Here is a 27,449-nt window from a genome sequence, read left to right as displayed (position 1 = left end):
TCCACACCAAAATCTGCACTGCTCCATGCTTAATTGAGAGTGGTTTAATTTGGTCAGCAAATCCATCTGCTATGTGCATGCTTACTCTGCATTGAAGGTGGGGAAAGCACAATTACATAGAAGTAAGGGCAGGCCTAACTGAGCATGCCCGACCAGAGTGTAGAACTACCACGCGACATGTCAAGGAGTAACCGAAAGGTAAACAAAGTGGGGGATGGGATGTTTAGGGGGCTGAGAAGTCAGGACTGAGGCATTTTCAAGAAGTGGGTGCATTTGTAAAGAAATTATTGCAAATCTAGAACACAATGATCTCTACAGTCAAGACAGACCAGAGACTGAATGTATTTAAATAAGTCAGCAGTTTATTAGTACAATGAAAGTACAACTTGACAGATGATTAACTTTGTTAGTTCGATGTCAAAAAAGCCAGGCAGAACTATAAGGACACATTACAGAAGTGCACATGGAATGCTGAACATCTGCCTCGGAGCGTATGGGACCGATAACCAGCGGGTGGACTACATGTTCTTCATTTGTGCCATGAGATCCTCCAAGCTCTGATCCGTCTCCTCCACTGTAGCGCCTGACGTGGGTTTCTGGGGGGAAAGAATAAAAGTTTTATGCTTAACAAACTTGGAAATGCACGTCTGTTATTTAAACCTCTTCCTATGGGAACAAAGCTACAATGGTTCTGTACTGCATTGAGTTTGCAATGTCTTGACCATCACGTTTGATTTGTCCTTCAGGAGGGTGATCCGGGATTACATAAATGGGGTGTAAAGCGCTAAACACGACACAATGAGTCACGGTTACAGGAGATGTCTTCATTGTAACTTTCCCATAGAACGCGGACATCAGTGATCGATACAAAATGGGATGCCTTTAAAAGAGACACTGATCAGCCTATCGATTCTGCTCCCAAGAATAGGAGTTCGGGATCTGGATTATCAAAACAATATATAATCCCAGAGAACCCCTTTAGTTGTAAATCTCTTATGCCGATCCAAAATGGAGTTAATTCGTTTGCTTATTGTTTATCGTTAATTTATCTGCCTGTATAAACAGGCTGCACGAGCCAATTCTGACATTGTTAGCTCCTGCGAACCCTAAAGCACCCTTTGGTAGAAAACAACTTAATAACCCACCCAATTCTGTACCCCCCTCCACACTACAATAATGGGTTACTATGACAACCAAAGACTTAACCATGGTCTCCAGGTTTGCCATGTACGGAGACCTATTGGGCCCTTATATTGTTAGAGCTCACTCACACCAGTGTTTAGCCCGTGGGCAGGATTTCTACCTTTTTGTTCCATTTTTGGAGCACAGATCCAAAATTAAAAAAGGTTCCATTTTTAACGCAATTTATTTCGATGGGGATTTCTTAAGTGAAGGAAAACAAACGGAAAGCTTTTTCTTCCTGCTTCTGTTCCGTTAGGTTACAGTTTAAGGACAAATAGTTTTGCAGACTGCGCCATTGGTTCCATTACAAAGAAATTTGACAGATCGAGAATAAAGAGAAAGCTTTCAGTTTTTTAAAATCAGTGGTGGTAAAAACAGAACCGGTTAATTCAGTGTCTCTGCTCCAAACACTGAGGCCAGAAAGCCTGAACCCCGGCCAGACGCTACTGTGAATGAGCTCTTAAGTACCAGCGACCAAAACTGCCCACATTGAAGATACCAGAATGAGATTTAGTTCCAGAATTCGTATATTAATATATTAGCGCTTTCATTTACGGCATAAGTTGTATAATCCGGTAACCATCATTTTCATACCGTTATAGGAATTGTATATGCCACGGTAATTCCCTCCGGCAGCTCTGGGACGGGTCCGGAAGCTTCTTTTAACTCTTCTTCCGAAACCTCAGATACCAACTCGATGCCTAGGAAATACATAAGTGTATAACACATCATCAGGCTCCATTGGCTCTTCTAACCTACAAAGGCCAACACATTGCTTGCTTAGTGCGATTCTCCAGCCAATCAACTAGCCAGAAGCGAGAATACTAGGATTTGCCTCATTTAGCACTAAAATTGTGTTTCTTACTGTCTACAACATTTGATACATATCTTGTTGACTTTCTCATTTTTTTATGCTTTCATTGCCTTGGGCTTAAGTAAAAAAAATTCTAAGGCTACATTATTAAACAAGAATTGGTTTATTTCCTTGTTGAATGATTACTGCCTCCTTATCAAGCACCAAAAATGTGCATTTAGTGAAAATTAAAGTGCATCTTCAGTGAAAAAAAAGCCACCACGGACCTTTATAAATCAGTTCCCTTGAAAACAGTTGTGTCTGCAGAGCTTTCATTTTCACTGTACTAATAGGAGGCTGTTTGTGTCGGCCATGATACAGTGAAGCTGGCATCCAGTCCTGGTAACCATCTACCTGCTAGATCACAACCTCCACAGAGAGACTGTCTGCTCTAATCAGGTCTTGATGCTGCTGTGATCACAGGACCGATGTAAGTTGCTAGCAAGTTTCCTCTACAGTTTGCAATTCCATGCACGATGTTGATATTTAAGTAATTTGATGTATATTTCCATCTCTCTGCTTGGCAAGGAGAAAGTAAAGGGCTGCTGTCATTGAAGATCCTTCTTCCATTGTGCCATATTGAAATGTGCCCCCATTTTCTAGATTCTAGATTAGAAACCTTACATTTACACTCTAAGATGTAAATCATAAGAGCTTATTTAAGCATATTTTACGTTTCAGATAGCTTTTCAATATAAGCTACAGTGTACCCATAAGGACTAACACTGTCTGGCTGTTATATGACATGTATGTTATGTGTTTTATTCTCCGAGTTGTTGGGAGGATAGTGCTTATACATTGTACACACGGAAAACCACATATCCAGCAGCAGCATGTAGGACAATATACAGCAGTACTAAACAGTGTAGATGTGAATAAATAGCAGTAAATAATCATTAGCTATAACATCAAATGTATTGTAACTCAGCTTCTCTTCCTCCTCTTCCCCCTTCCCCTCTCTACACTTATAGGCAGAATAAATAATCACCCTTCTTCTCTTCCTGTTCACCATCTTATTATAGGAAGTGGAACACAACTTAGAAGGAAGAGTGACCCCTAGTGGTCAGCACTTTAGAAAGAGGTTTCAACAGAAACACATAATTTTAAGTCAATTGCACTTTTGCTTATTTATCACACTGGCTATCATACAAGAACAAGTTGTTTGAGAAGTCAATTACCATTTAAGTGGACCACTGGAGATCGATTTAGGTTTAACGTATGATTTCATTGTGCATAAGAGAAATAGCTTCCATGACACATTAGGTTATTTGTGGTTAATATCGTTCCCCTTTTCATGGATATTTCTCTCAAGATGGGGCTGCAAGCTGAATACAATGTAATCAGCGCTCCCATGGAGAATACAGCACCATGGACAGCAAGCACAGCATGCGGTCTGTGTTAATCTTCTCTCCGGCTGAATGATGGGTTTTATGCTTACCTAAAAATAATCTTCAGCCAAAGAGTGAGAGATGGGAGCAGTTACACACAACGATTATCGCTCAAACAATGGCATTTGAGCGAATTTTGAGTGATAATCGTTGGGAGTAAACGAGCCTTAAAATGGGGTTTTGCACTTAAATGGAAATATATCCTTTGGCCTTACCCCATTCATTGTCTTCATGCACAACCGGCGATTCTTCTACAACTACCACCTCAGGCTTTGGTTCTGAAGCTTCTCGGAGCTGAAAGAGTTAAAAAAAAAACAAAAAAAAAAACTATTGGTTACAGGTAATTTTATTAAATCATGGCACCTTATATTTTTTTCTGAGAAAATGTTGACTAATGGAACAATCCCTTTATATGATGAACTTCGGACAGCCCTGAGCCATCCTTATGGGAAATTTATTGCATATTCATAAATCTCATTTAGTTAATTTTGCACACATTCATATTAAATAAAATTAGAATGTGCGTTTTGATGAAGTCTGCCAAATCTCTATAAAAATACTGCCAACTTCACATACATACATCCGCTTATTAATGGAGTACAATTTTGTTTGCGTAGTGACTTGGCACCATATTTTCAGTTTTGGTGGTTTTGGTTTGTTTGTTTTTTTGTTTTTTTTTTAAAAACAAAAGGACTTCCAGTAAATAAGGTACTTTGATCACGCGGTCAGATATAATATGTCGGAGTCTTGTGAGATTTCCAGAACAAAAAAACAACTCTTTAAAAGGCTTACACTGCTTTGGTGCTGCTCAGATTGCACAAGTGTGATCTTCCCACATGTATCTGTGACATATCAGAAGACTGACTGAAGCCCAACAATGCAGAGTTCAGGCGTTTCACAGCAGCTGGTATGTTCTCAGCTAATGTGCCTCTACTATTGGTGCCAGCTGAGTGTCTCACACACACAGTGCCAGGGTAGAGCTTCCTCTCCCACGGCCATAACGGAGTTACAGCATTACGGCTGCAGGGGAGATCACTACATATATTATACATACAAAGTTAGTAGAGACTATATTGGAGTCAGCGCAGTCTGCATGTGGGGAAGTTTTGACCTACAGGCTGTCTGATCTTACTCGCTTAGACCTCATTCAGACAAGCGTGTTTATGTGCGTACATACGTCTATTAGAACCATTATATAGGATGCCAGCACCCCTGAAGTGATTTTCCAAAAAAAAAAAAAATATTATATAAAAATCACCTCTCCACCGCTTGAGTCCCGACATTGTAATGAAGTTCTTTCAGCAGGCAAGGATTTGAAATCCCTGCCTGCTGAAAGGGCTGCATCTGATTGGCTGAGCGCTTAGCCAATCACAGGCAGCGCTTAGCCATTCACTGAATGACAGCTGAACACTGCCTGTGATTGGTTGAGCGGTGTGACCAATCAATGAATGGCTGAGCGCTGCCTGTGATTGGCTAAGCGCTCAGCCAATCAGATACAGCCTTTTCTGCAGGCGGGGATTTTAAATCCCTGCCCGCTGAAATAGCTTCAGAGGAGTGCAGGGAGACAAGCGGCTGAACATGCTTGAGCCCCAAAAGGAGAGATGAGTATATAATTTATTTTTTTTGCTGGCAGCCCATTGAAAGCAATGACCGAACATCGCAATCCTCTGCCACAGCTGTGAAAGCTGCAGCAGGGGATTCTTTACTCCCCTTGTCACTGAACACTGTGAATCCCTGCGGGAAATATTGATGTGCAGCACAAACCTATGGTTCACACATGTCCTAGCTTTAGCAGGTACAAGCGTTTGCATGTCTGTAAAACATGGACATGTGAACACATTATAGGAAACCAATGGTTCTATTAGACGCGCAGTTTTGTGCGCACATAAACACGCTTGTGTGAACGAGGGCTTACTGAAAAAAATATTTGCTTGTGTGTTGCCGCGTTCCAAGAGCCTCAGAATTTTTATTTTTCTATCGACTAAGCTCTATAAGGGCCTGTTATTTGTGGGATTAACTTTAGTACTCATTTATCTAATTTTTGGGAACATAACATTTTGATTACTTTTTATTCCATTTTTTTCTAGTGGCAAGATTAATAAAGTCTGCAATTCTGACAGTTTTTAAAAACTTTTTACAGCGTTCACCACGTGGCATAAATATGTTAAATTAATTCTGCAGGTTAATAGGATTAGGTCAATACCAAATTTATATACGGGTTTTTTTGCTACTTAAGGGCTCAGTCAGAGGAGCGTTTTTTTTTTCATGGAGTATTGGTCCGTGAAATTAAATTGCAAAACGCATTTTTAAAAAAGTCATGTTACCGAAGTAACAGATGCATTTTTAAATTCGCACTCATTTAGCGGTCACATGATGGCAAAATTTGCACATAAAGTGCGGTGCCATCACTATCCCCTGCTGTCACATCCAGGGGCTTCACCTTGTTGTCAATAGGGCCGGTGGCAGCCCAATTGAAAACATAGAGAGATTGCGATCCTCTGCGACAGCTGTGACAGGGAATGCCTTCATCCCCGCGTGGAGTCCTCTCATCACTGAACACTGTGAAAGCACTATCACAGTGTTCAGTGACAAGGGGACTTCCCAAGAATTCTCCTTTCACAGCTGTGGCAGGGGAGCGTGATGTTCTCCCATTGCTTTTATATGTACGAATTTCAGGTCCTATCTTTTGCAGGTGCAAATTTTGTTTGCATGTAAAAAACAGACTTGTGACCCCTTTTATTGTAGCCCTAAAGCTCTTTTTTTTCCACCGTCTAAAAAATTGTTATTTTGTTTATCACCGCATTCAAAGGACCCTAACCTTTTTTCTTTTTCTGTCAGGGTTTTTCTTTTGCAGGATGAGTTGTATTTTTTTTTTTGCTTTTTTTTTTTTTTAATAGCACCATTTGTTGATCCATGCGACGTTTTGATCACTTTGTGTTCTGGTTTTTGTAGGGCGAGATAGGCGAAACTAGATATTGTCACCATTTCTTTGCCTTTTTTTTTCCAAGACATGCACTGTGCGGGTTAAATAATGTGCTAACTTTTTTCACTGGGTCATTACGAACGCATCGATACCACATGATTTTTTTTTTAACATAGTAAAGGGGAAAGATGGAGTTTTGGAATTTATTTTTTTTACTTTAAACTTTTTATTTTTGTCCCACTAGGAGACTTTATCAGCAGCATCTTTTAATCACTCTTCTACCTACTAGACTTCCAAATAGTGCATTAGAAAGCCTACGCGGCTGAGCCAGGGACTGAACCTCATAGGCCACCGTAACAAGATGACACGGAAGCTATATTCAAGCCTCCGGGTGCCATAACAGTGTGATCGCGAAGTCCCAATGGGCGAGAGGGGAAGTCCCCTCCCTCTGTCAGCCTTTTATTTGCCGCAGTCGCATTAACTGCGGTGTGTAGAGGGTTAAACATCGGTGATCTAAGGTTTCTTCCTTTCCCAGTGTTCGAGCAAGTGCCAGGCTGTCATTCGAAAGCCAAGCACCCACTCTCCTTGGCACGGGAGACCCGCGCTTGGCTTCCTATGGAGCTGCCGTCAAAAGACTGCGCTGAAGAATAAAGCCCCTTAACAGCCGCTTTCAAGATGTCTGGGTAGTCGTTAATGAGTCTTGGACCTTCTCTTCAAAAGTAATCGCTGAATCTGTACTTGACCATGTAAGGTGCATCTGGTTTATAAAAGGATGCCGACTGCTTACCTTGTATGCCTCCTGCTGTCGTCTACAATATTTATCATCACATGATGGGTTGGGCTTCATAGCCATAGTAGGGAAGTAATCTTGCATTGCATTATATCCTAGGTAGTAGCTGACAGTGCCGAAATCTAACAGAAATCTACAAAGCAAAAATCAAGAATAGTTTTCCTTTTTAATAATATCTGCGTTATTTCATCACCTACTTAATTTGGTCTAAGTTTTGCATATTCAAAAGGGGTTTTTCAGTCAAAAAAGGAAAAAAAAACAAAAAAAAACGTTGATGACCCATTCTCAAAATAGGTCATCAATAGTTGGTTGGCCGGGGCCCGCCGCTCAGGATCCTGGTCTATAAGCTCATCAGGCACCTGCTCTCACGCCCACACAGAGGTTGAAGTGGAAGCTGCTGCTCACAGGAACCAACGGTTGTCTGACCTGATGGCATCCAAAGGACTTTTGCTTTTTCTGCTTTTTTAACTGGTTGTGTAACATCTTGTGCCGTGCACCTCAGAATATGTCAGTAGAGAAGTTAAGGACGGACACATCTGTATACAGGAATATGACACAAGTGATCTTCCTTAAAAGGAAATGCATCACCTAATTTTTTTTCTACTAATGCTAACAATTATCCATTTTTCTGATCTGTTTATTTTTTGATGGCAGATTCTTTGATTCTATTGGCTGCACATGACTACAGAGGCGGCCATCTTCCCTTTGCTGCAGAAAGATGCATCACTGCAGCCTTATCGGCCATCCAAGCACTGGACAGGAACTGACCTATAGCCTTCTGAGAGACTGTTCTAGCCATCACTTGAGCAAAGCAACAGGGATGTTACTCTATATTTATGTCCTGTACTCCCAGGAAAGCAAGAATGGCGGGTCCTTCTTTCCTGGGAGTACAGGACAAATATCCAGTAAGATCCCTGTGTTTTTTCCGACCCTTTCTGAAGAAGAGGCTGCGTCCTCGAAACGCGTTATTTTTGCTGGCTATAATTTAATTAATAAAGAAGAAATTAGATTGATCCCGTTGCTTTTATGTGCTTTACACCACAAGGGTTGCGCCCACAGTCCATCATTTTCTTCTTTTTACAATTAAGCATTGCTATGCCCCGTTACCCACATTGAAGGTAATTGGACTGGCATCACCCTACTAACTATTCTAATACGAGTTGCTCCACCCTTCTCTCGGATACATTTTTATGGTCACTTTCGCCCTCACTTACTTCAGTACATTCTGTACAAGTATTCCTGCTACAACTCCCATTGTGGTGGGGAGACTGGCAGCACAAACGCCTTCTCGCTTCAAAGTCTTTTCATCAATGTTTGCAGCGACCACTAGAGGGGGTGCACACTGCGAAGATAAAGACACGGATGTAGTAAGGCACCCCTGTATGGACTTATGTTGCATTATATTTTCCAAATTTGAAGAACGTTGCAGCTGTACATCTATGGGCTCAGGTTTTATGTAGCATCACACACCGCCTTGAACAAGTTCTATATGTTCAGTTTTCTACAAAAACATAATTGCCCTAGTAATGGTTCAAAAAAAAAAAGTTAAGACGTTTATGGCATATCGAATATAGGATACATTACCTGGTGCCCTCCTCTAGGGCTGCACTGCTGTAGACCAGCCTGTTCCTAGAGCCTGTTCTGTGGTCTTCCAAGTTAGCTGTAGCACTTCTCTCACTACCAAGTGCGCACTGTGCATTCACAATCAGACACTTCATGGTGCTTTCGGATTGGCCAGCGTTGCTCGTGTGAGGAATACTAGCCAATCAGCAGCATGTAGCGTCTTAAAACTACTGATGCATTAGCATCTTGGAAAACCGCAAAAGAGCCCCTCAAACTATGCCAGTATGGTGATAGAGGAAGGCACAAGGTAATATTACACCCCATCTTCCTCTATGGTCCGGGAACAAAATTTTGTCTCTGGACCGGATAGTACTTTAAATATCACATTAAGGGGTCCGATCAGTGATCTGCAGATATCATGAGAACAGTCAATCACTCCTTCAGGCGTTTCCTTATACACACACACATCTCCTATAGACATGGAAAGGGAGAGGGTATAGGCTTTCATTTCAACTCCAGGAATGGAGAATCAGATACTTCCATTCCCAGGGTCGTAGAATCCCACCGGATGGACCCCACTAATATGACATATGGAATCGATATGCCATAAAGGCTCTTACATAGAAAAACCACACTTTAGCTGCAAATTTATTAGACTACTTCTATGGCTTGTGTATAAGCTTCGGATCTCAAGCAAATACTTCAGCAAGTAGCCAGGAAACATGCAGACAAATCAGTTGGAGATACATGCGGAGAAAAAAGGAGAACGGGACGAGTTTTCCTTTGCAAAACAATAGAAAATTGCAGATCTGAGCACTGAATAACAGAAAATTACGTACCGCAAAGCAGGCCGTTTCCCCAGGTTTAATAAGTTGAATGTGTCCCGATACTGCGTTCTCGCTGACTCCAGACTCCATCCAGATCTGTCCAAGTTCATTACAAGCCTAGCAGTGTGTGGGGAGGGAAAAAAATACATTTCAGGTGATAAATCTGAAAAACCCAAACAAATAAATAAAGGTCATTATTAGAAGCAGATTATAATCCCCCTACGGTGCATATTCATTTTTATTTTAGTATTCCAAAGTCTGGTTTGAAAATTTTACTTACAGTGTTAATTGCCATGCGAGCTTCGAAATTGTCCACACAGCTAAGCACGAGGTCTACTGGTTCCCCTTCTTTTAATCCTCCTTTGCTAAAATTGGAAGGGGAAAAAAAAAAAAAAAAAGAATTTACAGATGAACATGCGCTACAAAAGTAAAGCACTTACTAATATCTTTGCATTTTGGCAGCAGAGAGCTTCAGTTCCCGGCCAAAGCCAGAAGTAGAATGAAAAGTTAAGGGAAATACAGGAAGGACTTGCAAGTCTTCCTCCTGCCTGATCCACTTCTGGCTTTGTCTAAAAAGTTGTATGGAAAACGGACACAAAAAACCTTTGTTTGAAACTCTCCTAAGGGGAGGGCTAGACAACATTGGTCATGTGACCAAAGATTTTCAGTGTACCCCTTTCATCTGTTATTCTTTAAATTCAAATCTTTTTTATTGAAAGAGATTATTTTTCTGGCGTCCAAAGACACCTTCAACATACATACAAGAAACGTATTTCAATAGTCTCTCCCGTACTATTTAAGCACACCGCTGCAGAGTCCTTTGATTGTCCATATTTCCAGATAGGTAAGGCACAGTCCTTGTGATTCGATGTTTTTAATCTCCTATTCTAATAGAAGTCATTGTGGGTTGAACTGCGACTCACAAGCAGCCAAAACCCACAGATCACAAAAAGCCAACTTTGCTGGATTGTTTGCAACCTGAAGGTTGATCTTTGGTTGCATGTTCCCTGTCACGGCCAAAGTTGCCTCATGGTCCTAGCCTAAGGAGGTTTTCTGAGTTGGGGAAAAAAACCTGCAGGGGTGGGGGAAGGTTGTGATAATTGAACCCATTATTTACTCATGTATTCATCTGACACCCCAGTGCTCCCTGTTTGTATCCATTTACTTGGCTACAGTGAGGATGTTCTCATATACCCAACTGCACCAAATACCGGCCTCAGGGTTACAAGGTCAGTGAATGGCTACAGTAGTCATGTGGGTATACGGGCACAGCATCACTGTAGCCAATGGAGAAATTGAAGAGCTAATTAAAAGATCTTCTATTGGTTTACCACATTCCCCACCCCTAGTTATATATCATTCTACTGTCTTTAGGCAGTACTCAGCAGTATATTATATATGTATAGTATACTGCTCCCTGTGTGCAGCACTTGGCTGTCTGTCAGCCCCCAGAGCTCAGACATGAGCAGCAGCATGCATGCTCGACCGTCGCTCCATTCAGTCTCCTACTCACCATAGTGGTGCAGTGAGAATGAATTGGGGACTTGGGGCCAACAGTAGATATGGTTGGAGCTCCCAGCAAGCATATATGTACCACAGATCCTCTGCGTGCCATGTTATGTACGGGAACATATAGAGAAAACGTACCTTATTCTATCCATGAAGTGTTGGAAATTGTCTATAGTTGTGATGTTGTAGTTATGAACCTCAAACTGGACGTCAGGATTTATATTCCTAGAAAAGTAGAAAACAAAGCTTATGTTAGAAGTTACTTTTCTCGAGAAAGATCTCCCACCCGTCTACCATTAGTTTGCTTAACCCCATTAGGACATGGACCTTTTTCAGCTTTTCCTCCTCACTTAAAAAATCATAACTCTTATTTTCCTACCGGCGTCGCTGTCTGGGTCTTGTTTTTTGCGGGCCGAGTTGTATTTTTCAATGATACCATAGAATGTACTAGAAAAGCTTTGGTAGAGGGGGGGGGGGGGGGGGGGTCTTGTTTCCACAGTGCATACATTATGTCAAAAATTACATAACTTTACTATGTGGGACAGAACGGTTACACAAACTTTGGAGTTGTACTTCTGGAAAAAAATAAAGTTTCTGCCGCCACCTTCTGACAGCCGTAACTTTTTTCCGTTTACATAGTTGTGCGAGGGCCCATTTTTTGTGGGACTTTTTGATTACTTTATTATGTTTTTTCTTGGAGATGTGGTGACCAAAAACAATTCTGGCATTGCGGATTCTTTTTTCCAACAACATTCACCTTGCGCAATAACTAAGGCATTACTTTGCTAGATCGGACTTTTATGGACGCAACCGTGCCAAATATGCCTTTATTTTAATTCTATTAGTAATATGAGATAAGAGTTACTTCCTTCTCACTACATACAAATTTTTTATATGCAGCCCTCTACAGGCCCTTCCGTGTACTGCACTACTACTACACACACACACACACACACACACACACACACACACACACACACACACACACACACACACACACACACACACACACACACACACACACACACACACACATATATATATAGTGCAGTACACAGAAGGGCCTGTAGAGGGCTGCAGACAGGACCTCTGGTGCGAGGGTTAACACAAAGGGGTGGAGCAGGAACTAGAAAACGGCCAGTTCATGGGGAAGAGGACCAGCGCAGCATAGCTGAGGTGCTGCAGGCTGGTGGCCTAGCAGAGACCAGAGTCCAACAGGGACAACAACCCTGGACTCACACCCAAGTGTGGTGCATATGAACTGCGTTTTTGTAATTGCAGTGATAACAAAATAAAAGGCTGGCAGGAGCCAGATAAAGAAATCCACGTCTTTGGAGTTTCTACACATGTGGTGCGCCATTTTTATGTAAGAGAGGTCAGCGATCCCGAGGCAAGTAATCCCCGACTTGCCACATATGGTGGAGGATGCGGGCGCATGATCTGCAGTGGTGTGCAAAGCTGCAGGAGCAACGCATGGATGTCTGTAGGGAGCAGTGCTGCTGGATGCGGTTTAAAGGGCCAGGAGGCCGAAGTTTGCGGTTGCTGTGGGAGAAACAGAGGACCAGGTAGAGGAAGTCTGCGAGGCAAGTTTGTGAACTTGTTTGATTATATTATGGACTGTGCAGTCAAGATGGCGGGTGGTGCAGAAGGCAACCAACAAGAGCCATGCTGGGGGTGTTTGCAGAAGGACTGTGTCAAACATTCGGAGAAGACTCCATGTAGTGGGGGGGGGGGGGGGGGGGCACTAAAAAGACTAATAGAATGTCTTATGTGCAGGGTGGCTCAGCATAAGCTACACAATGTAACAGAACATTTGGTAAAGATTTGTCCAGAGACTCTAATGCAGATGATGTTGTGTGGAAATTTTTGCATGACCAAATGTTTTCCTGGCAGGAGAGTACTGAGAAAACTGCAGGGTCTGCGTTGGGTGCAAAAAAGTTCAAAAGCCGTATGGTGCATAATGTGTTGCATGATATGTTTTCTGTGCACGAGGATACCGTGAAAGCCGCACAGTGTGCACGGACATTCAAGGAAGAGTTGTCTGAGAACTGTGTTGCTGACCGGGTGGTGCAAGAAAAGTCCATTAACCCTGAAATGTGATGTGGGGGGGGGGGGGGGGGGGATGTTGGAATGTATTTTGTGCCTAATATGTGTAGATATGTTTCACAAATGAAGTCAGGGTGTGAACAGGTAGCTGTAAGGCGTGCAGCCAACGCCCATGTTGGAATTAGCACAACTTTGCCTTCAGAGAGAGAGAGGATAGATAGAACTAAAGGTGCAAAGAAGAAAAAGACTGCTGCTAGTGAGACAAGTGAGGTGGTCAGGGTAGATCCTGAGGTCCAGGGTGAGACGGCAAGAGAACGCTTGTTTAAAATCCAGGAGAGATTTGCACCAATGCAAGCTTATATAAAGTCTCTGGGGGAAGCATTGCAAACTGCTAATAAAAGGTAGGACGTGCAGTTGGAAAAAGAAAGGGCCAGCTTGTGTCTGCCTGGAAAAGAAGCCAAGAGGCAAAGGCTGTTAGCAGAGAATGCAGTTCTCTTAAAGGAGAATGAGCACCTTGGGAGATTGGCTAAGGAGGAAGCTAGGAGATTGGCTAAGGGTGTTGCTGGAACAGAAGAACGTTCAGTGTGAACAGAGATTAGAAGAGATGAGACGTGAGAAAAAGAAGTATGAGGGATATCTTTCAACAGCCCATGAAGAGATACAAGACCTCAGAGATTAGGCTGATGGCAGAGTATGTCTGAAGGCACAATCTGTGCAGTAAGAACAGGACTGTAAAACTGCAAATGAAAACCCAAGAGTTGGAGATGGCGTGTTACAAGTTACAAAGAGCTTCTACAGATGCACGTAATCACACTACAGGTTTGCAGAATCAAGTTGCAGAGTTGAAAATGCAGTTAGCAAAGAAAAATAGTGAATTGGAGTTCCAGATAAGCCAGCTTAAGGAAAATCTAGAAATAGAAAAAGCTGCTTGCAGCCGGGCAGAGAAGCAAGCAGAGATCTTGAAAGACAGACTGGGTCACAAGGAAAGCCAGGAAGCACTGCATGAGAGACTGGGGTCCCAGCTACAGATGAGCTTGGATGGGGAAGCTGAAGAATATGAAGCTCAAATCCAGGAGCTTAATCAGACCCACACGCTAGCTATGAGGGAACTGTCCCAACAGTTCACGCAAGCTGAAAAAATGAAAAACCTTGGAAGAGGTCAAACAGGCTGTGGAAAGCAAGTGTACTGAGCTTACCCATAAGGCAAAGGAGCTTTTGCAGGCTAAGCAGGAGTCTGAGTGCAAGAGAAATACTGTAGAGATGCAGCAAGAGCTACAAATAAAAATAACTGAAGGTGACAGTGTGCAGACAGCGTTGTCTGAGCAGGTGAGCAGGCTGCAGGTGGAGCTGGAAGCTCGGAGTGAAGAGTCCCAGAAGCTACTGCAAGAAGAGATGCAGCAGAAGCTTGGTCTCAGTGCAGACCTGAAGACAGTGCAAGATGAGAGAGATGTGCTCCTCAAGCAGGTAGAGGAAGATGCAGAAGCCAAGAGAAACCTGTCATAACAGGTTGCAACACTTCAGGCTGAGTTGTCTGACCTAGAATATAGACTGGAGAAGAATGCTGTGTGCTTGGATTCTGTGGAAGAGCAGAAAAGAGAAATAGGGAATTAGAAGCCACAAGGCAGCAGTATGAAGAGAAAACAGCCGCCTATGATAAACTTGGGAAGGTTAAAGTAAGTCTTCAGCAAGAGTTAGAAGAGGTTACTGTGAAGCTTGGTCTCCAACAGGAGCTTGTGTCCAACTTGAAGAAGAAACAGGAGTTTCTTCTTCAAGTTTGATCAGTTACTTAGTGAGAAAGAAACCAAAGTGATCTCCTTGCAGCGCACCCTGGAAGAGACCCATAAGGTGAAAGTTGAGTTAGAAAGACTTAACAAGCAGTTGTGTTCAAGTCTGAACAGGGAGAAACAGAAGCAAGAGAGGCTTCAGGATGAGCTTGAGAGAGAGTCAGAGGATTTAAAAGGGACAGCATGTGATCGTCCAAGCATCACAAGAAGACATGGCTCAGGTGAAATTCCAGCTGTCACAGGTACAAGCAAGTGAACGGTTTACGGAGTCTCAGGGCTTGATGAAGTATAAAGAGGCTGAAGTCCAGAGGTTGCACAGAAAACTAACAGACATGATAGTGGACAACCAGCAGATGGAAGTAGAGATGACCCGTATGCAGGAAGAGCTTGGTGTGGCAGAGTGTGCCAGAAGACGAGAGCAAAAAGAGAGCGATAAACTCCCTGATGAAATTGCAAGTAGCAGTAGTGAAGAGGCTCTAGTTGTGGAAGAAGAGAGACTGTTAGAATCCAGTACGACACAACTAGAGGAAAATGAAATAACCGGCAGAGTGTTTGCGGTTCTCACTGTCTCATATGTGGAGACCATTCAGAGTGGAACAGATCTCTGTGTAGAGAAAACAGTCCTGAGGGAGATGGAAAACACAGACGTTGTGTAGGAGTCACAGTGACAAATAAATGTGAACATGACCTGAAGTTCCCAATAGAGACACGGCAAGAGTTCCTGAACATACATTCTGCACTCCCGGCCTTTTTCTAGGCAGTGAACGCCACCCGGTGCTCCTGATATCGGATGTAAGGGTATCTGCTGCTGGTGACTGAATTATTAGTTTCCTGAACATACACCTGGAAGGTGAGGAAAAGGCCAGTGAAGGGTTCATGGGCCATTCATTAATTGATCTGAGTCAGAAATATCAACAGAAGCTGAATGATTTAAATAGAGAGCTAGTAGGAAGTCTACAAGATGCTCTGAGAAAACAGGAAGCGAAGGTCACCAGTCGGGCTAAAACACGGTCCCAGTTAAAATTTAAAGCAAGGGCTCGAAAGAAAAATACTGAAATCGCTACCCTTGACACGTCCTTGGAAAGTGGTGTCAAAAGAAAAGGTGTGGTTTCCAAAGGTTGCCCAGAAGTCAAGTGCAAAGATGAAACGCATGGAGTCAGATAGTTGTTTTGCTAGAAGCAAGGCTCAGAGACTAGAGAGGTCTAGGGCCCAGTTCAGACAAGTAAAAGAAAAACCGGATGAAGAATTTTAAAAAGGAAGTAAAAACCGTGAAAGTAATTGAGAAAGTGAGAGTTGAGCTACAGATTGAGGCTGAGCAGCCCTCTGAGTTACAAGAGGTAGTAAAAATAAAGAGAGACCCCCGAGCCTGGAGTTTTGACCCTGAAGGGCCAAAAAAAGTGTGATACGGTCTACGGCCTATATCAAAGGGGGGGGGGGGGGGTGTATGTAGTAGTGCAGTACACAGAAGGGCCTGTAGAGGGCTGCAGACAGGACTTCTGATGCGAGGGTTAACACAAAGGGGTGAAGCAGGAACTAGAAAAGAGACAGTTCCTGCCAGAATCAGGTGGGGAGAGGACCAGTGCAACATAGCTGAGGTGCTGCAGGGTGGTGGCCTAGCAAAGGCCAGAGTCCAACAGGGACAACAACCCTGGACTCACACTCCAATGGGGTGCATATGAACTGTGTTTTTGTGATTGCGGTGATGACAAAGGCTGGCAGAAGCCAGATAAAGAAATCCACATCTCTGGAGTTTCTACACGTGTGGTGCGCCATTTTTATGTAAGAGAGGTCAGTGATCCCGAGGCGAGTAACCCCTGACTTGCCACTAATATATATATTACACACACACACACGAACGTGTGGTGAACTTTCGATAGGCAGTCTATGATAGGCATTCAATCATGGCTGCCCTGGAGAGGGGGAAAGGATGGGGGACGACGACATAATTCTACGTCCTGTGGGGCTAAGGGGTTCAACTGAAAAAGTTATAGTGACCGGACGGAGAAGGGCATCTATCTCCACTTACTTACCTCAGTGTGTGCTCAGCAGCCTCCACTTTGCTAAGCCCTGCCTGATGTGGCTGGAAGAAGAGTCTGTTCATATTCGCCAGCTCCACCTTATCATAATCAAACAGAAGCAACTGCAATGAAAGAACAATGAAGATAATTGCATGATCGTATGTAATCCCGGTGGACCCAGAAGAAGGCAAAGAAAAGAAAACACTAAGCAAAAGGCAAAAAAATTATTTTCACTAATGAGGTAAAAAAGCTGCGAGACAGTAAACACTTATTAAAAGCTGCAGCAGTGTCTGTATATGAGAGTCTCTTAACCTCCTCTTCACCCCTCTTCTCTCCATAGACTTCTAGAGGTAGCATGAGTCATCACCCCCTCCCCTTACTATTTTTATTTCTATTACTAGAGACAGGCCTCCGATCACTACGGCCCCCACAGATCCTGAAAACGGGGGTCAGGTTGGTCCCCAAATAAATGCAGAGGAGGTCATGCAGGCGCACACTGCTGCTCCATTCATTTCAATGCACGTGTCCAGATTGCCAAGTGCTGAACTACATAATCTAGAGGAGGCCACATACTACTTTGGAAAACTTAAAATAACGCAACCAGTTTGTAAAGTCTTTGGGCGACATTTACTTAGGCCAGCGCTTTATACATCAGTCCAAGTAAAGTGTTCCCTGGATAAACCCTTTCCAATCCAATTTGTATCCTGGTTTTCCTAAGGGGCTTACTCTTTTTCTGCCTATACAACGGCGCTATATGCTGGCTAAAGCCAGTACTGTATGGAGTGACACGTTTGATAGGCTCCGACAGCAGAGAGGCTGGCAATATACAGTAAGAGAACCCCGAAGGACGTCTTCCAATATGGGAGCTGTACAGCCTTAAAGGGGTTGTGTCGCGGCAGCAAGTGGGGTTATACACTTCTGTATGGCCATATTAATGCACTTTGTAATATACATCGTGCATTAAATATGAGCCATACAGAAGTTATTCACTTACCTGCTCTGTTGCTAGCGTCCCCGTCGCCATGGATCCGTCTAATTCTGATGTCTTCTTGCTTTTTTAGACGCGCTTGCGCTGTGTGGTCTTCTGCCTGGTGAATGGGGCCGCTCGTGCAGGAGAGCTGGTCACCGCGTCGTCATCGTAGCTCCGCCCCGTCACGTGTGCCGATTCCAGCCAATCAGGAGACTGGAATCGGCAATGGAACGCACAGAGCCCATGGTGCACCATGGGAGAGGACCCGCGGTGCACCATGGGAGAAAACCGCAGTGCATCCTTGGGAAAGGACCGGTGGCCATCTTTGGGAGAAGATTTTTTTAAAGTCCTTATTTCGTCGGATCGGTGAGTAGCAAGCGGTTTAAAAACCGCTTTAATTTGCTATTTTATGCCAGGGGGGGGTGACAGGGGGAATGGGGTAAGGTAAAATTTTGAGGTTTGCCTCGAGACAACCCCTTTAAATCAAGCCTTCAAGAGGTCAGGCAGTGGATTGGAAAGGGTTAAAAAGTGTGGCAAATTTATTACAAGGCATGCGGCTCTAATACACTTGGTGCATCTATGACCACTGCATGCACAAGGCAGAGAAGTCTATGCTAGCTACAAGCTGGTGTAAATTTCAGCTGACGTGTACATCAGTTTGTGGCGTAAATTATAGTATATCTGAAAAGATATGAGGCCGGCAAAGAAAGAAGTTTTTAAAAAGGCAAACTTATGCTAAATAGCCATTTTCAAGAGTTTGCAGCTTTGTAATAGTAGAAATCTAGTTTATTTCCCCCTATGTCTTTATTACAATATTCCAGTACCCTGCTGGCCTTATAAGCAGCAGACTGGCATTAACAGCTGCTAGTCAGCCTCTGATAGTCGTCTTCTACCAGCTCTACCCCATGATGATCTACGGCACACGCAGGTTAGTTTGATGCCCAACTTCATATTTAATCAACATTGGATCTCATACGTCAAGCAGATACCCCCTCCCCAAAAAATCAGTAGCCTCAAGATGGTCACAGGGCAGTATAGTAAAGCCATGTTTGAATTTGGCAGTAAGGCCGGTTTCACATCTGCGTTGGAACCTCCGTTCAGAAGTTGTTCCGCAGAGCCGGCACAAAACACCGGAAGAAATACCGCTGCACGCAGAGCCTTTTCTTCCGGTAACATGCCGGGCAGCTGAGCGGAAATCAAACAGACCCCATTATAGTCGATGCGATCCGTTTGGCGCTGTTCAGTTCGATTATAAGACGGACCCGTTTGGCTGGGGGATTCTCCTTTTCGGTTCCCCGAACAGAGCAAGAAAACAGAACCCGCGCCGCAGATGTGAAAGCAGCCGAAAATGTACTACTGCAGACAAAAAAATATTATAATGGGAGAAAGCGGAAAAAAAAAAAAAACACAAAACATACAACAAAGGAATTAAAATTAATGTAAAATCTGCATTACCTTACCAATTCCACATCTTGTGAGCATTTCTGCCGTAACGCTGCCAACACCGCCGACACCCACTACGGCTACCGTATACGTGCGGATTTTCTAGGATAGAAATTAATAATTTCGCATTAAAAAAGTTTCAGAAGTTTCAACACAATTAAAGGGAACCCATCACATTTGATCAACACCCAAAGAAAGTTATGGTGCTTACAGGGCAGGGAACGTGGGGTCCGGGAGGGGGAGGGTTCTCTTATACTTACCTGACCTCAGTTTCCTCGCTGTCACCCCTAGAAGTCCCATAACCACCAGAACTTAGTTTGTGGAGCTTACTCGATGTGACCGGATCCCTTTAACCCCTTAAGGACATGGCTTATTTTGGGCTTAAGGATGCAACAATTTTTGGCGGATTTTCATCTCCATTTTTCAAAAGCCATCAGTTTTTTACTTTTCTGTAGACGCGGCCGTATAAGGGCTTGTTTTTTGCGTGGTGAACTGTAGTTGTTGTTGGTTCCATTTTTTGGTACATTGACTAGATTGTAAAACTTTTATTATTTTTTAGGATAACAGAGAAAAAACACAAATTCTGCCATAGATTTATTTTTTTACGGCGTTAATCATGCAGCATAAATGACAATACATTTTTTTCTGCGGTCCAGTAAGATTACAGCGATACCAAAAATCTTATTTTTTTTTAGGTTTTTCCACTTTTCTACAATTAAAAAAAAAACAACCTTTCTTGGAAATTTTTTCTCTAAACCACTGCATTCGAAGTCCAATCTTTTTATTTTTCCATGGACAGAGCTCTGTCAGGGGTTATTTTTTGAGAGACAAGCTGTAGTTTTTATTGGTACCATTTTGGGGTACATGCGGCTTTTTTGATCACTTTTATTACGTTTTTTGGGAGGCAAAAATGCTAAAAAATAGAATTTTGCCTCAGTTTTTTTTAGCATTTTTTTTAACGCTTTTTGCCGTGCAGGATAAATAGCATGTGGAACTTGTTGTACACGTCGTTATGGACACGGCGATGCCAAATATGTGGGAGTTTGTTTTACATTTTTATTTTTAGCTTTTTTGTGTGTCCATTTGTGTCCCTGTGGGGGACTTACAGCACTGCAATGCCTTATCGCTTGTTACAGCGATCATAGGCACTGGCAATACAGGACGCCGGTAGCTGGCGTCCTGTTGCCATGGGAACCAGTCAGGCTCTCTGCGATTATATCGCGAGAGCCCAATGACGTCACAGAGGGAACGCGCTCCCTCTGTGAACCCTTCCCATGCCCCGATCTACAGAGATCGCGGAAGGGAAGGGGTTAACAGTGGGGGGCGCATCTCCGATGCTGGATAGCGCAAGATTGCTTATGATCTCGCGCTATTCCCAGGATGCAAGTTTACGCTCTGTTGTAGGAAGTACCCCACTGCCAGGACGTAAACTTACGCCTTGGAGCGGGAAGGGGTTAAGGACCTTAGAAGCGGAGAACTAAGAAAATACACAGCTTTGTTGTAAACCAAGTGTATATAGGACTAAGCTAACTTATTGTTACAGGAGATTCACAAGAGCTGTCCGAACGGAGACCCCCACATGTGACAGACCATCAATGTGTCAGGTAGACAGAGGGGGTCCCCGAGTACCAAGAGAACACAGGATCTGTCACTGCAGTACGGATACAGCTACTGTGTTTCCTGAAAATAAAACCGCATCTTATATTAATTTTTGCCCCCAAAAAGGCACAGAGTCTTACAATACTCACCTAGTAGATGGTGTTCGGGTCCCCCGCACTGGGCTGTGGCACTGCTGCAGGCTTCCGTGTAGTCTGTAGCGGTGGCAGAGCATTTCTTCCTGGTAGCGGGGCTTGAATACCCCACCTCCAGCAAGTTAATGCTCCGATTGGTTCATAGAGCGCCGCGTCAGCCAATCACAGCCATTCATTGAATTGCATCATTGAATGGCTGTGATTGGTTAATCAAGAATGCTCTGACACTGCCGAGGACTACACAGAAGCCTGCAGCAGCGCGAGGGACCCAAACGCCGGCTACTAGGTGTGTATTGTTTTTTTTTCATGTAGTATAGCAAGGAATTATATTTACCCCCCCCCCCCCCAAAAAAAAACAACAACTCAGGGTAGGGCTTATTATCAGGAAACATGGTATACACCGTACTGGTCTAGCTGCACCAGGTACTGTAGCCCCAGTCACTCAAGCAGTAGTACTGGACAGAGCAATACCGGGCCACATGACCGTATGCTTGTTGTGTATTACCCATGCAGTTTATGGTCGCTTAATACACAGTAGCGGTCTTCCATATACTTTCATTGTGCCGCTCACATGAGCAGCATGAAAAAAAAAATATTTTTTTAAATCGCATGTTTTATTTGGCGCGTATTACACGCACATACATGTCATTATAGCATATGGGGATTGGCGGCACGCTGCTAGTACACAATATCATTGAGTACTTGCTGCGTGCTCGTGCATGGCATACCAGGGTCACGACCGTGAGAGACCGGTCTCACATATACAAGGATGTCTGGGGTTGAATACTGAAGAAACGTGGCCATGGAGCAGCCGACCCTCCGCCGATCACACATAGATATGTATCCAACCTGCACCTTACAGTAACAATGTCTCCACCAGACACCAGAGTACTTCCATCCCATTTACCTCATAATCCTGAACGATTCCCATCCGCTTCAAGGCCATCAAACGGCTAAAGGAAAAAAATAAAAAATTGATGGAAACATTGACAAAGTGTAAAATATATATATATTTTACTTAATTACCGAATAGTGAAATATTTGTTTATTTTCTGATCGCAGTCCTTATTCTATTGTCTGCACACGACTATGGAGATGCCATCTTGCCTGAGCTTCAGTTAAAGGGGTGTTCCGGTACATTAAGAAATAAATTGAATATTCCCCTATCCCTGCAGCCCGCCATACAAACCAAGAAGTAGCAGCAGGCGGTCACATGACGTACATTGTGCATGTGACCGCTCAGCCACTCAGAGGCCATAGAAGAATCACCGCTGAAGCCGGCGAGTGGCTGAGTGGTCACATGCACACCCGCCACTTCTGGCTTCCAGGGGTGCAGCACTGCAGGACAGGAAGCCACCGGGATAGGTGAATAGTCAATTTTTCTTAAAGGGGTTTTCCAGGGAGAATACTATTGATGACCGATCCTCAGGATAGGTTATCATTAGTTGATCAGCTGAGGTCCGTCGCTTTGGACCCCGACCAATCAGCTGATTATGCGCTCGCTGTCAGCGCTGCAAATCCACAGGGGTTGGAGCAGAAGTCTCTACTCCGACCTCCATGCAGTGGCCGGCACTTGTAACTGCAGGCACGGCTCTCATTGAAATATATGCTGATGACCTATCCTGGACACACATGGAGGCTTGTAGTGGATCCCCGCTGACTGATGCAATGGCTTCTGGGATGCTGCAGATCATGTATGGTGGGTGTAGGCTCTAAGAGTGTCTTCACACTTGCAATAGGGATATCACTGCGGGGGTTTTTTTTGAAACAAAAACGTATATGGAGGACTTTCTAATGTTAAAAACGCATCGCACAAAAATCGCAAAACACGAACTTGTGATTTTTGTGCGATGCGGTTTTAACATTAGAAAGTCCTATTGACAGTCACGTTAAAGTAACGCGGCGATATCGCGATCACAAGTGTGAAGAAGCAGCCGCCGCGCTTTGTCGTCCGGTTTCAGGGCCGGTAACAACTGCAACCGGTAGAGATAACATTGCAAACATTGGCGCAGAATCTCCCACACAGTCGTCGGCGTCAGGACGTCCGATTCGGTGCTCGCTGTGACGATGGATTTCTGAGGGCTTCATGCGATAGTCGCACGGACGCTCCGCTGTTTCCTCGCTTACTGGTGGACGGACGGATGATTTTCGCTTACAGATTCAACCTTATTCCTTAAAATTGGAGGACCGCTTACAAATTGTGCGCAAAGGCCTCCATGTAACTCCGCCTATTAGACCCGGCTTTGGCAGAATCAAACAGGCTGCTGTCATAGGCTTAGTGAAGCGCACTACATAAGTAATGCAGTGTACTATTCTAGTGATCAAACCAGCACATCTTTAAGTATGTTTGAGGGACTAGAAAAAAAAAAAATTACGTCAAAAAAAGTCCAATAAAGTTTGATGTCAAGAAAAGAAAATCCCAAAAAAGATGCATTTTTTTTCCCACAAAAAACATTTTTAAAGGGATAAAATTCCAAAGAAAAAGTAAAAAAAAACACAAAAACAAACAAACCTTATAATTATTATACATTTTACTGATTTGTAACGACCCAGGAAATGAAAACACGTAATTTATCATACAGGGTGAACGCTGTAAAAAAAAACCAAAAAAACAAACTTTGACTAACTTCACACGGGCGACATCAAGCCGTAGAACCCGCCCCCATATCACCCATGTGACAGCCCCAGGGACATGAGGCATTTTCACGTGAAAGCAGCCTGGCATCCCTCCGGGGATGAAGCCTCCTCTGGCCCGGCGGTCATATCAGCGGCAGAGGATCGCGGAGTTCTTCCATGGCTGTCAGCATTAACAAACGAGCTGCGATGCGCGATCCCACATGCCGCGATTCATTTCCCGCATCGCGGTGCCATGCGGGAAAACATCTCATGTGTATGACCACATTCATTGTTGTGCAGCACACAAACCTGCGCAGTTTAATCGGCCGCGTGAAGCCGGCTCTGGAATCGCTATTTTTCGCCTCCCTAAATACGCAATAAATAAGCGAGAAATGATCCAAATGTTCGTCTTTAAAAATGTGTTTTATTGTGCAAAAGTTGTAAAAAATAAAACTCTGAAATGTTCTTGTGGGTGCGCACAAAACGCTGGATATACACTACCGTTCAAAAGTTTGGGGTCACCCAAACAATTTTGTGTTTTCCATGAAAAGTCACACTTATTCACCACCATGCGTTGTGAAATGAACAGAAAATAGAGTCAAGACATTGACAAGGTTAGAAATAATGATTTGTATTTGAAATAACATTGTTTTTACATCAAACTTTGCTTTCGTCAAAGAATCCTCCTTTTGCAGCAATTACAGCATTGCACACCTTTGATATTCTAGCTGTTAATTTGTTGAGGTGAGCTTGTGAAATTGCACCCCACGCTTCTAGAAGCATCTCCCACAAGTTGGATTGGTTGGATGGGCACTTCTGGCGTACCATACGGTCAAGCTGCTCCCACAACAGCTCAATGGGGTTCAGATCTGGTGACTGCACTGGCCACTCCATTACCGATAGAATACCAGCTGCCTGCTTCTGCTGTAAATAGTTCTTGCACAATTTGGAGGTGTGTTTAGGGTCATTGTCCTGTTGTAGGATGAAATTGGTTCCAATCAAGCGCTGTCCACTGGGTATGGCATGGCGTTGCAAAATGGAGTGATAGCCTTCCTTATTCAGAATCCCTTTTACCCTGTACAAATCTCCCACCTTACCAGCACCAAAGCAACCCCAGACCATCACATTACCTCCACCATGCTTAACAGATGGCGTCAGGCATTCTTCCAGCATCTTTTCATTTGTTCTGCGTCTCACAAACGTTCTTCTTTGTGATCCAAACACCTCAAACTTGGATTCATCCGTCCACAACACTTTTTTCCAGTCTTCCTCTGTCCAATGTCTGTGTTCTTTTGCCCATCTTAATCTTTTTCTTTTATTGGCCAGTCTCAGATATGGCTTTTTCTTTGCCACTCTGCCCTGAAGCCCACAATCCCGCAGCCGCCTCTTCACTGTAGATGTTGACACTGGTGTTTTGCGGGTACTATTTAATGAAGATGCCAGTTGGGTACCTGTGAGGCGTCTGTTTCTCAAACTAAAGACTCTAATGTGCTTATCTTCTTGCTTAGTTGTGCAACGCGGCCTCCCACTTCTTTTTCTACTCTGGTTAGAGCCTGTTTGTGCTGTCCTCTGAAGGGAGTAGTACACACCGTTGTAGGAAATCTTCAATTTCTTAGCAATTTCTCGCATGGAATAGCCTTCATTTCTAAGAACAAGAATAGACTGTCGAGTTTCAGATGAAAGTTCTCTTTTTCTGGCCATTTTGAGCGTTTAATTGACCCCACAAATGTGATGCTCCAGAAACTCAATCTGCTCACAGGAAGGTCAGTTTTGTAGCTTCTGTAACGAGCTAGACTGTTTTCAGATGTGTGAACATGATTGCACAAGGGTTTTCTAATCATCAATTAGCCTTCTGAGCCAATGAGCAAACACATTGTACCATTAGAACACTGGAGTGATAGTTGCTGGAAATGGGCCTCTATTAAAGATGAGCGAACGTGTTCGGCTCCGCCCCTTTTCGCCCAAACACCGAACTTTGCGAGCAATTCCGTGCTCGGGCGAAAAAAGTTCGGGGGTCGCCGTGGCAGCGCGGGGGGGTGCGGCGGGGAGTGGGGGGGGAGAGGGAGAGAGAGAGGGCTCCCCCTGTTCCCCGCTGCTGCCGCCCGCGCCGCCGTGCCTCTCCCCGCCCCCCCCCGAAGCTTTACGCGCGGACACTAAAGTCCTCGGCAAAGCCGGTGTCCGGGTGCGTAAGTGTTCGTTAAGAACACGTTCGCTCATCTCTAGCCTCTATTCACCTTTGTAGATATTGCACAAAAAAACAGACATTTGCAGCTAGAATAGTCATTTACCACATTAGCAATGTATAGAGTGCATTTGTTTAAAGTTAGGACTAGTTTAAAGTTATCTTCATTGAAAAGTACAGTGCTTTTCCTTAAAAAATAAGGACATTTCAATGTGACCCCAAACTTTTGAACGGTAGTGTACGTGATGACATTATGGAGGTGCGCCGGTTTTACGCAGGGTTGCCAAGAGACAATAGAAGGAAAGTAAAGGAAAACCCAGGAAGCCGCTGCAGGCTGGCGTGCGCGAGATACAGCGCAAGCAAAAACACGACACTACGCAGGGATACGCAATTCATCACGCCGGTAAAATGCTGCTTACGATACGGCCGTGTGAGACCGGTCCTACTTACCGTCCTTCTGCGCCAGTTTTAATAAGCCCTCACAGGCAGCAGTAAGGGCCCGGGCAGAGCAGGACGCAGCGCAGGCGCGGATTTTGGCACGTAATGTGGATATTATAGCGGAATGACTTGCATTTTTTCCCCCTCAATACCGCGACAGAATTTATTCACGATGCGGAATTTAATCTTGCGGTTTTGTAGTACAGACGCGCGGATTTTAACAGGTTCCCGCCCATAGAGATAATAACGTGACGCAGAAACGTCCGTGTGGACTGATTCCATCCTGCGTGAAAGGTTCCTAATAGCGTGGCAGAAAGTGTCGCAGGCGTGCTGTGTCTGCCGCACCGTTACCGCCATGTGCGAATGTACCCGTAAACGCAGGCCGCTGCGCATCCGCAATAATAGAATTTAGTAAACGCATGATGTACGGAAATAAAAGCGTTGACAAGACCGAACCGCGTGTATTCCTGAACACGGATTCTGATTGGTTGCCGCTGAGGATAACACGAAGGCGGTTTTGCTGACCCCGCAATGACGCATGAGGCGCAGCGTCGGCCATGATTTGCTATAGGTTTGCGCCATTCCAGATAGACACCAGTAATAAACATGACTGGCGACACGCTCTCCATACCGCGTCACGGGCTTTTACGTGAATTAATTAGTACCAAAAGGGAAAAAAAATGTCGCAAACCATGCCAAGAGCCAGCATGACCCCGCCGGGTACCTGTAGGGGTTGGAGTCCACCACCTCCGCACTCATCTGCTGGATCCTGGCCCTGCGGTTGCCATGGTTACTCCTCACCCTGGTCAGCTCCTCTTCCAGCTCCCGGACCCGAGCCCGCAGCTCTTCCACCAGCCTGTCCGCGGCCATGACAGCTGCCGCACTGTATCCCAGGGATGCTCTCACTTATTAGTCACTTGTTTGAGACACGTCTGCAGTCAGGAAGAGGCGGAACCGGCAACCTACCGCTGTGAAACTACATCTCCCAGCATGCCCGCAATCTATCAGTCAGCCACAGCATGCTGGGAATTGTAGTTTCGCTGGAGTTACTCTAGCTCCCGGAGGCATATTTCTGATTTCAGCCGCACTTAAGTAGCGCTGCTGATTAGAGCCACCTGATTGGCTCTTCGGCACCACGTGACTACACAGCGTGCACGCGGATTGCC

The 27,449-nt window shown here is 44.2% G+C and overlaps 1 protein-coding gene across 2 annotated transcripts; it reads right to left on the bottom strand.

The window, feature by feature from the left end:
- Window positions 1–340: 340 nt before the first annotated feature.
- UBA5 (ubiquitin like modifier activating enzyme 5) lies at window positions 341–27,226 on the bottom strand. 2 transcript variants are annotated; one of them, XM_066585521.1, is made up of 12 exons: window positions 27,008–27,226; window positions 21,955–22,000; window positions 19,309–19,398; window positions 16,896–17,005; window positions 11,174–11,260; window positions 9,807–9,891; window positions 9,539–9,643; window positions 8,351–8,478; window positions 7,134–7,269; window positions 3,639–3,717; window positions 1,777–1,883; window positions 341–596 (listed from the first exon to the last, which is right to left on the bottom strand). In XM_066585521.1, exons 1-12 carry the CDS (start codon window positions 27,151–27,153, stop codon window positions 519–521), a joined length of 1,197 nt encoding a protein of 398 aa, XP_066441618.1. In that variant the 5' UTR covers window positions 27,154–27,226; the 3' UTR covers window positions 341–518. The 2 variants fall into 2 exon arrangements, with proteins under 2 accessions (XP_066441618.1, XP_066441619.1); XM_066585522.1 differs by lacking the exon at window positions 27,008–27,226 and having other exon boundaries at window positions 19,314–19,398; window positions 21,955–22,001.
- Window positions 27,227–27,449: the final 223 nt, after the last annotated feature.

Source organism: Eleutherodactylus coqui, chromosome 12 (genome assembly GCF_035609145.1).
Source record: "Eleutherodactylus coqui strain aEleCoq1 chromosome 12, aEleCoq1.hap1, whole genome shotgun sequence".
Lineage (NCBI taxonomy): Eukaryota > Metazoa > Chordata > Amphibia > Anura > Eleutherodactylidae > Eleutherodactylus > Eleutherodactylus coqui.
Note: the sequence above shows the minus strand (reverse complement) of the source record. Positions and strands in the feature narration are given on the sequence as shown.

Bases quoted from the DNA above. Each gene is read 5' to 3' on its own strand.
- UBA5 (XM_066585521.1), bottom strand. From the start codon at position 27,153: ATGGCCGCGGACAGGCTGGTGGAAGAGCTGCGGGCTCGGGTCCGGGAG. The intron at 8,479-9,538 runs GTACGTAATTTT...TTATCTTCGCAG, and splicing joins GGGAAACGGCCTGCTTTGCG to TGTGCACCCCCTCTAGTGGT. The intron at 7,270-8,350 runs GTAAGTGAGGGC...TTTGCTTTGTAG, and splicing joins CTTGTACAGAATGTACTGAA to ATTTCTGTTAGATTTCGGCA.